This window comes from Anguilla rostrata, chromosome 9 (genome assembly GCF_018555375.3).
Source record: "Anguilla rostrata isolate EN2019 chromosome 9, ASM1855537v3, whole genome shotgun sequence".
In the NCBI taxonomy this organism is placed as follows: domain Eukaryota; kingdom Metazoa; phylum Chordata; class Actinopteri; order Anguilliformes; family Anguillidae; genus Anguilla; species Anguilla rostrata.
This window is the reverse complement of record NC_057941.1, coordinates 18,488,989-18,499,719: the sequence shown is the minus strand read 5'-3', so window position 1 is coordinate 18,499,719 and position 10,731 is coordinate 18,488,989. Positions and strand designations below refer to the sequence as shown.

Here is a 10,731-nt window from a genome sequence, read left to right as displayed (position 1 = left end):
GTGAAATCTTTTCATGGGGCTCTAAATCCCTGGTGGTTCCCCTGCAGCCAGAACAGCCCTATTTTTCTTATAGCCAGGCTGCTCTAGGCTGTACTTTTCAGGCTTCAGTCACTGCATACCCCTGAACACACCTTTTATTTACTGTATGAGCTAATCAGATGAGGCAGAGGCACAGGAGGAGAAAAATCCAAATAAATCAAAGACCATTTTTAATTTATGTCAATCCATTTCCATTATACAGACTCACGTAGTATGCCTATAAACTTTTCATTTTAAATCCAGAACTAAAACTATTTTTTTCACATCACTTTAATAGAAATAAAGATGGCATGAGAATTTTTAAATGGCTGAAATTCTTTCTATATATATTTAAATAATTCTTGCAGCAAAAAAAAAAAAAAAAAATAAATAAATAAATATGTGCCACTTTCAACTTAGCTGAACACCAGGTTTTCAGTGGACAGAGCTAACTGGGTGTTAGTTGCATAACAAAAGCCTTAAGACCGGTGAAATCCTTTCTATGCAGAAAAAGCAACACGCTTTTTTCTTTTCTTAAAAATGAAGAGACCTACAAGGAATGGGTTTTGTTTCTATAGTCCACGGGCACTGCAATATTACAATAACCCGCACAGTCAGTATTTGCAGTTCCCATCTTCGACAGGAGAAATCACAGAACAGATGCAAAGTGGATTGATCAGTAGGCCTACCAATAGCAAGCCTCTCAGTTGATATTTGAAGCACTCTTCCTGGTTGTGCGTACAGGGTGGTGGAGAAGATGCTGGATGGGGGGAAAATAATGTGGGCAGTTCTTGATGAAAAGAATCCACATGAATGTCCCAATATTATCTTGAGTGAACCATTCACAATGAAGAATGGACTTGCGCACACTCACCATGAGCACATTTCTATGGGCAGTTTTTTTATATCTATAAACATGACTGTGAGACTGAAGCTGCCTAGGTTACTTCGTGTTAAATTATTTCCCTCACCTCACATAGAGAACAAAATTACCATATTTATTAGAGCATTTCCGAAAAGGCTTCATTTGAATATGACTCAAGAGAATTGCGTTTTCTGCTTTTAATCTCCACTTTGAAGTCACTGTCTATTTTTACTGTTTTGTTTGCAGCTGACTATGTTTCTCCTACCCACTTCCATAGATGCTTCCCCCATGACACACACAAAAAAAAAGAAAAGACCAAGAAAGGACACAGAAAGGGCCAAACCACACAATTAGTACTCTGCCACAGGCATCCATTTTGTGACTCAGTAAAAAAAAAAGTCGATGACATGGCAGAGCTTAAAGCAATCTGTAAAATATGTGGGCTGAAATCTAATGGTCATTAGTGAAGAAGGAGGAGGAGGACGAGGGGAGGATGAAGGAAGATACTTAACAGGGGGGTGCATAAGCACATATTTGCAAGATCAAGTTCCTTATAATTCTGTATCTATTAAAACCTTCCTAGCCTCTCAAGCCATTTCTGGAAAACTGTCAACTCAACTCAAACTCAAACTCAAACTCAAACTACTTCACCTAATGACTGAGACAGTGAAATGAAATGCGGCCTCTTTTTAACCAGCCTGTGTAAAGTAACATGGGGAGACATAGCTCAGGAGGTACGACCGATTGTCTGGCAGTCGGAGGGTTGCCGGTTCAAACCCCGCCCTGGGCATGTTGAAGTGTCTTTGAGCAAGACACCTAACCCCTAACTGCTCTGGTGAATGAGAGCATCAATTGTAAAGTGCTTTGGATAAAAGCGCTATATAAATGCAGTCCATTTACCATTTAACATGAAAATGATTGGCTGCAGCATTTTCATATCATCATATTGGATGATCAAAGTTGGAACCCCGTAAGTTTCCAGGATTTAGGTACACTTTACTGTTTAGTTCTATTGAATTTATTACATGTATTTTGTTTCTGTGGACATTATATTTGACTTTCTATGTGAATTACAACTTATTTTAACTGGCCAGACAACTAGTTGTATTTGGGATTTAAAACAAATACACTATTTAGCATGCCAAATGATTCCTACTGCTGACAGATCCATTTGTGCTTTGCTTCAGATCAATCACCATCTCCAATAAACCAGGAGCATATTGCTGAATCATTATCAATTTGCTCAATTTGTATCCAATTTTCTTTTTATCTTTTTAACACTCCAAACTTGCCTGTATAACCTCTGTGTCATTATGATCCAACTTGCAAGGATGAGAAGAATGAATGAGAAGACTCAGTTAGATCATAATGACACAGAACCCACATCTTGTCTTTAAAGTATTTAGCACAACTAAGCTTTAGATTTTGTAAAGTGTTCTTCTTTCTTTTAACAGTGAGGGTATGTACAGTATGGGATGTTCCTGGGTCTTTATTATCCTCTCCCTTACTCAACAAATGATTATTCCCTTTTGTCACAGGCTCAACAGATGGCTGCGGTTATTTTCATTTTATGTAATTTTGCAGATGCACAGGTTTGTCTGTCCATTCCAATTAGCAAAGCATTTTCCAATGATAACTCAGTGGAGGACAGATATCACAGCTTGGCTTGCGTGTCAAGTACTCCTTTTGGGAATTTCAAACAAAAGGCAAAATAGTTTACATCCCACATATTTTGTCATCTCACATTATATATATTAAATGCATTTCATACAAAGGTTCCACTATGAACCAAGGGAAACCTATTATTATTATTATTTTTTTAAATTATTATTATTATTATTATTATTATTATTATTATTATTATTATTAGTGGTAGTAGTAGTGATAGTAGTGATCGCGGTGGTAGAAATAGTAGTAGTAGTATTCTCACCTATTTGGTCATTTTGGCCACTTTGTCGCACACATTGTACAGATTGTACAGGTTGCGTATAACTGGAGCACAAAAATGGCATGTGTTGGCCATTAGGGGAGCTATAATCAGGTCCCAAAATTCTAACCCTCAGCCCTTCATCCTGTTTATCGTAGAATTGTCAAACTTGGATAAATCTTCTCATACTTGACATTTTTGCCTCTAGGATACATGAGCTCCACAAATAATTTCTGGCTGCAATTCTGAATTTAAAAAAATTGTTTTCCCAAAAGACAACTTCTCATGAACTCCAAATGATACCCCTGTACCATTTGTCCTGGAATTGTGCTACTTGATCAATTTATATTATTGTTAAGTATAGATATATAGGTTTATATCTATACTTAACGTTTTTCCCATAACCCCAGCTATATGTTTTGTTGTCATTATGCATTTTGCGTAACCCCTGTAATATTGCATATAGGGGAATGGTCAGTAACATTTCTTTCAGCACACATGCACTGATTCTTTAGGGGTTAGATTCTTTTAACCCTTCTTGTCATCATTGACAACTGCATTCTTTATTCCAGAACAAACTGGCCCACCCAAGCTTTTGGGTCTGCCCATACACCAATCCTCTTAAAACAAGGAGAAAATTAGCAATATACACTATCCAAAAATGCAGAAACAGGTTTGAATCTTAATGCGAATGGCTCTGGGTCAGTCACAGAAAGGTGTGAAAACGTTTTTTTTTTTAACACCACCCCGACCTGTACTGAATTTGCTTTGCATGATCCCCACAAAAAGTTTTTGCCCTACACAGCTCTGCTCTCCACAGTGGTCCCCACGTTAACTCTATCAGTGTAAACATCACTCCTCCCAGCTGAACTCTCCCATTGCGGGCCGCCTGGAACTCTCCAGGACATCTTATTTGGTCTCCACAGGTGGTGGGAACTGCGAGAAAAACAGAGCTGGCTTCTGATCTTCTGAGCTCTTCGCTCTTCACAGGTAATCTTTTTTCTCATACATTATTCAAAAGAAACTTAAAAATGAAAAATATATCAATCTAAAGCATCGTGAAGTAAAAAAACGTTGTCTTCGCAACAGAATACTGCTCCAACTCAAATTGAAGTTGTTAATATATATCACCCAGATGGTGCACTTTTATCTCTGGAATACAGACCATTTATAGTGCTCCATTTTAATATGATTTTATGATGGAGGGGCTGTTATTGAGGTCCCTTCTGTATGGTGCTATGTGTGTTCTAGGACCATGTAATATTTTGCTGTATTGTCAGGATGAATGAGCAATCAAACTGTAAACTTTGTTGTTTGTCTCTGTCAGGGTTTGAGGTTACAGAGCCATCTTTCCCTTTGTTTAGATGTCTGCAACAGCGACTAGGGAGGTGGGGATTAAGCATGTTTCATTTATGTTCCCCTTTTTCATGATTAACTTTTATTATTCTTTATGAAATTACATTCATTTCCATTGAGTGTAGGGTGTAGGGCCACTCATTGTAAGAAGGATTTTACCCCCCCCCCCCACCCCACCTCCCCCCTCCCGCTCGACAGAATCCAACATTCCAGCCCAATCCAACACATCCCACAGAATTGTTTAGGGCCACCAAAATCCTAGGACCGGCCCTGGGTCTAACCAGGCATTGTTCACCCTTCTTGACAGCAATTGGTTGATGATTCCTGCCAGTAAAGTCATTCTTACATTGTTGAAATGACGTTTTCCCCACATAATACAACAAGCTGTAAAAATGTGAAGATGATAAAAAGGTGGTGGCATGAGGGTACTGTAGTCACTTACTTATTAGCTGATGGGGATAAGACAGGAGTCAGAGAAGGAAGTAGCCTATTTGTAATGACACATGGATCCTCTCAGGCTATTTATGATTCACAGACCTGTTTTCTTTAGTAGTCTGAACAGACAGAACCTTCTCAATAATTGAAATTGCTCAAGTTTCATCTTCAAGGAAAACAGGGGGTGGGGGAGAAGCACAGCAAGGTTTATTCATCTGTTTAATTTATAGGAGCATACTCTTTCTACTGTGCGCTTCTCAAATAAAAATGACTAAAGCAAAAGGCCTTGATGAAAAGCACAGAGACTTTAGCTAGTAACCAAAGGGGGCATATTTTCAAAAGACCTGGAAAGAGGAGCTGAACCATAGGAGGTCAAACTCTGATCTGGAGACACAAAGCTGACTTCAGTAATTGCACTTAGTGTCAGGTCTGGAGCCAGCGGTGTGTCCTGGGTGTCGACTGGTGGAGAGACATGGCCCTAATCACCATAGATTATTAGTCTACAGTCTACCTGGGGGACCTGATGGTTCATCACAGATGCACTCCCACCAGAAGTCTGCACAGGCGTACATTTAAATTGTCAGTGTTCTGTGGTTCAGTGATGCCCCAGGCCGAGACTGCAGCATAGATTATTCATTTATATATTTATTTTTTATTACGACTCTTGCAGGATAATTCTTCCATGTCGTACAGAGTGATACACACTTATAAAAATTGATCAGATGATAGAAAATGTTACAGTGTGAAACATGGTACACTGTGTTAATTAATGCAGCATAGTGAATACACAATAAGATGGATCAACCTTTGCATTATAAGACATATTTCAAACATTAATTCACACAATGAATGCCACTAGTGAAAATGCTATGCTTTGTAGGCCTGAACCAACATAGTATTTTCAGAGGGTTGGATGTGTGCCATAACATATTATACAAATCCATATATTATTGAACTTCAAGAGGGAAATAAATTCCAGTGACAACTATATCCCATAATTTTAGATAGATTTTTTTTTCTGGTCCATTAGAGTGCTGACTCAACTACTCAGCTTTGTGTTCTATGTCCTGAGTATAGAGGCCATTGAACTTTGCACCTGGTGTTAAGTTCTGAAAAGTTTTCAACAGCCATCCACTTAGATGGAGGTTTCCCTGATAAAACACTGAGTGTCTGTTTTTCTGTCATATTTTACTTCATACTCTTCATTCCCAATTATACCAATCCACAATCACAATGTTACAGTTTAATAGGATGCTTGCGATTATTTACTCAGGATCAACGTATTACCATTTTCATGACTCATTTAATCTTGGCAGCAGTAGCTAAATGGAATTAGCAAGCCAGTGGGAGCATCCCAGACAGCCCCACTCCAGATGTGATCATGCAGTTCTCTGGTACACCGCATGTTTGTATTTTCATATCAATAACATGGTTAGGGCTTCTGCGGATTAATTTCTCACGATTGGATTCAAAGTGTGTTAGCGTCAGGAAAGGGAATATTAGATTGGCTTTTAACTTTTAAACTAATTGTGACAACAACAGAGAAGGAGCAGCTGCCTGCTTGTGTTACCATGCCTTAGTCACAAGCCTTTTAGGAGACAGAGGAGTGTGGTGTTCTTAAAGGACTGTCGTGACCATCCATCTCAGATTACACTCTGCGACACATACACACACACAGACGCACGCACCCACGCACGCACACACACGCACAAAATTAATGTTGTGTACAGTATCTAGCATATACTGCCATTATATTTCTACGCTACATTAGCTAGTATGTATGTTTAAATGGACTGCATTATATAGCGCTTTATCAAGCGCTTACAATGATGCCGCATTCGCAGACATTAGGGTTAGTGTCTGCTAAAGACACTGACATGTCCAGAGCGGGTTTGAACCGGCAAGCTACCAGACAATCGGTCTTACCTCCTGAGCTATGTTGCCCCAACCCCCAAACACGCCCCAAACACGTGTATTGTGTTTACTGTGTATGTTTTGTATTAACATATGTTTTGTAAACTGTGCATATTGGCATTGATATATCACCATTTATTCCAACCATTTGAATTCCTACATGTTTTAATGGATTATTCCAAGTATCGATGAGGTGGCAGATATATAAGGCTGGGAGTAACCTTTACATGCATTAAAAATATTGATTAAGTATTATGTATTAATTATTATTGATTATTATATTATTTTTCTTCCTGCCAAGAAATAAGTTCATTGTGAGGCTAGTGCTGGAGTTGGCCATTGTGCAGTATTGTATTTAGTCCACATGCTCATTTTGCTTCATATCCTTTCATTACTATTGACATATTAAGAGGCTCTTCTAAATATATGTACATTAAGAGGCTCTATGACAGCAGCTCTACTAAATAATTATTGATGTCATTATGGTACTAGCTCATGTATTAAAAATTCAACTTCATATGTATTTATTATTTTTTATATGTATTTATACTATATGAATTATTACTATTTTAACTTAATACAATACATATATTGTTAACTTCAAAATTCTGTCACTTTTAGTCACTATGTTGGTTGAAACTGTGTTCTGTCATTTGTTTCCCCCCCCCCCCCCCCCCCCCCATGTCAAAGATCAATGGAAATACTGTATGGAGGCATTCTTTTACTGCTCATCATTATACCCTGGATTCCACCAACATTTGCCTTTCAGTTAAATGCAGGTGTTAGCGTTTTTCTTCAACAACACAATACCTCTGTTTTTATGTTTTAATTTGTTCTTCCCATCTCTTAGCACAAAATTTTAATTTGTAAAATATTCACATGCTGGAAATAATTGTTAATTTTTCTGAATGTGTAGGTTTGTTCTACTGAGGCCACTGAGTCAGAATCTCTGTACTATAATACGCTAAGACATTTAGAGCTGAGAGATCAAAGCACAGAAATATTGTATGGCTTCCAGCCTTCAGGCTGGGTAACTGGCTTCCAGGCTATCCAGACTCAATTGCCTTTTCTCCCTCCAATCTACTTTGTGATGTGTTTTATTATTGTGAATGATGGACTCCTTTGAAGGGTAATCAAAGATACTTATTTCCGTTGTGCATTGCTCTGGTAAATCACTGACTCATGAATTGGAAGCTATTCTACAATTTAGCTGTTAGTGTGTGTGTGTGTGTGCACATTTTGTGTGTGTGTGTGTGTGTGTCTGCGTGTGCATGTGTGTGTCTGTGCATATTTTCCATTCCATACCGACATGCTAATCAGTCAACACTAGATAAATCAAGGTTCATTTTGCGTACATTATTTCATTTTATTATTTATATTAAAATTGCATTGTACATTTTCTCTGTTGTATTATCACAATTCTTCAAATGTAAGTTGACATGCAGTTGCTACATTTACAGCATATTTTTTTTGTATCAGGCCTGAAATCTTTTTGTTCTGGACCTTTGTGATGCTCCAATCCACAGTACATGAAAAAAAACAAAATAAAAAAAAATATTGTGTAATATATAAAAACTTGGCACAAAAACATTAGTAATTACTTGTCTAATATCTACTTCAAAATTATATTAAAAATAAAGTAAAATATTTTGGCATCAGGTAACACTTTGTACTAATGCTTTTACAAAATCCATGTCTTAACAGTTACAGTTAATGCTGGTTTGAATATAAAACCTTTCAGACCAACCATTATACTTATAGTATCACATCACAGTACATTGCAGACCAGGTGTCTTGGTTCCATATGAACAAAACACTTCTTAAATGCAGAAATTCTGGAAAAGTAAAAATATGAAATTCCCCTCTACTTGTTCTGTATATTGTTATTACAAAAAAAATAGCATGTTCTTGAGATGAAATTAATTCATGCATTATTTTCATAGGTTGAATATTACAAGTTTGAGAGCTGCAAATGATGTGTCATTTAAAATGATGTGAACATACATTTAAACATTGAAACACAGAAAAATGTATAAGTCTTGTCTAATAATGGAAAGCATTTGAAATCCAATTTCAAAGGACCATGGCGATTCTTGGCGTGGTGACATGTTCGTATGAACATGTGTTTGTGCTTTTTAAAATGAAAGAGGATGTTTAAACATATACTTGCTGAAAACCGCAGAGGAAAGTACAAAATGTTTAAACAAAGTGTTGTTACCAAGGAAGGACAATGGGGCCTCATTCACAAAACATGCACATGGTCAGATTTGATCTTTGAGTGTGAACATGTCTATGAACATTTTGGCATTCACCATTCATCATCATCTGACTTTGTTCCTTGGTACGATTCACATGTGTTTGAATAGATGCTTCTATTTAAAATAGTAGTTAAAAACCTCATATGAACAACATATCAATAAAATTAATATTAAGAATATTACAATATATTAATAGTAAATATGATAACTTGACGTCAGAAACTCCTGTTTTTATTTTTCATTTCAGTTTGCAATGCTTTTTTCCCCACACCTTTTGCTTTAGTTTTGACTTGCAATAATAATGTTGTTTAGAACTGTTATTCATTTTGGCTTGTTTGCACACAACCCTGAAGGTGGCATGCTTTTATGTTTTATGGATTGTTAGGGCGTTTCCTTATGCAAATCAGAATGATTAGGTGAGCACATTCAGTCTACAAACAATTGGCATTTATCCGCTGATACACCTGAGATACACACAAAATCAAAGGTTTGCATGTTTCATGAATCCCACATTAGATTTTCACAGAAACTTTTTACAAAAGTAAAAAGAACTTAAGTAAAGTTTTGTGAATGAGGCCCATATATTTTCCACAATCTCCCTCATGCACATACTTTACACATATTTTATTGACATTTATTTATTTGCTATTTCAGAACTTACAGTTGTACAAAATGGCACTTTAAAATGAATTTATTAGTTGGAGCTGATGCCGAGTTGTACATGCAAATACAAAAAGTAGAAGTTTGTGACTTCTGTGTACCAAGGTACAAAACAGGATGCCATTCAGTACTAAAATCTGTACTATAAGATAGCACATTAAATTACGTACAAAGTGTGTACAGATGTCACAAATAAGTCATGGTACCCTGGATCTCCTGCTCCGACAGTCTGCTTGGGTTTTATTGTTCCTTCACTCGTTGTTGTTGAGGCCTGGGGAGGGCTTGCTCTTCAGTCCATCCGTGCCCCCCCTGGAGGTCTCAGTATGAAAGAGTCTAGGAGCCCACACAGAGGTGGCAATGCGCTTGTACTCCTTCCGGAAGTTCCGGTTAAGCAGCCCGTAGATGATGGAGTTGAGGCAGCTGTTGAAGTATGCCATGAAGTAGCTGACCACAAATAGCCACTCCGGTACATGGGGGGCAACTGCTGGGGGGTCGATAGCGACCGCCAGGCCGATAAGGTTCAGTGGTCCCCAGCAGATGGCAAAGAGGACGAACACCACAAACATGGTGATGAAGTTTCTCAGGTCGCTAGGCTTCAGGCGCGGCTGCGGCTCGCTCTTCACCTTCCGCCGCACCTGGATGACCAGGACCCAGATCCGCAGGTAGCAGTACGTCACCACGGTGATGGGCACCAGAAAGTGCACCACGACCACGACCACCGTGTAAGAGCTGCTGGCCGTCTGGGCGAAGGTGCAGGAGTAGACCCGCGGGTCATAGCGCAGCGACCCCACAAAGAAGTTGGGCACGACGGCAAGGATGGTCAGCACCCAGATGAGTCCCACAAGCAGCAGGGTGTTGTGGAAGCTGTAGAGTTTGTCATAGACGAAGCTGTGGCAGATGTAGCAGTAGCGGTTGACAGCGATGCCGGTGATGTTGAAGATGGAGCCGATGACGCTCAGGCCCATCAGGAATCCACTCACCTTGCACTGCGTGTCGCCCAGGGACCAGCCGTCATGGAAGATGGCGTACAGAACCAATGGGTAGGGGTAGAAGGCCCCGACCAGGTCAGCAAAGGCCAGGCTCACCACAAATACATTACCTGGAGAGAGGACATGGAGGAAAACCAGTGGCTTAAAATGTGAGAGGTCAAAGAAAGATATTTAAGCATCTTTTATTACACTGTTTCCATTCTATCCCCGGGTTAGAATGTAATCGAAATGTATGACAAGCCACCTGTATAATATGGGTCCTGCTAAGTAGTTTTTTGGTGGACACTATCTACATGGAATCTGTCACTT

General features: G+C 38.7%; 1 protein-coding gene across 1 annotated transcript in view; it reads right to left on the bottom strand.

Annotated features, from left to right (window-relative positions):
- Nucleotides 1-8,335: 8,335 nt before the first annotated feature.
- The window catches only part of mtnr1bb (melatonin receptor 1Bb), an 11,665-nt gene continuing 9,269 nt past the window's right edge, over nucleotides 8,336-10,731 (bottom strand). Inside the window, exon 2 of the mRNA XM_064350831.1 lies at nucleotides 8,336-10,532. Coding sequence (XP_064206901.1) covers nucleotides 9,685-10,532 — 848 coding nt within the window. The 3' untranslated portion in view covers nucleotides 8,336-9,684. The remainder of the gene's footprint in view (nucleotides 10,533-10,731) is intronic.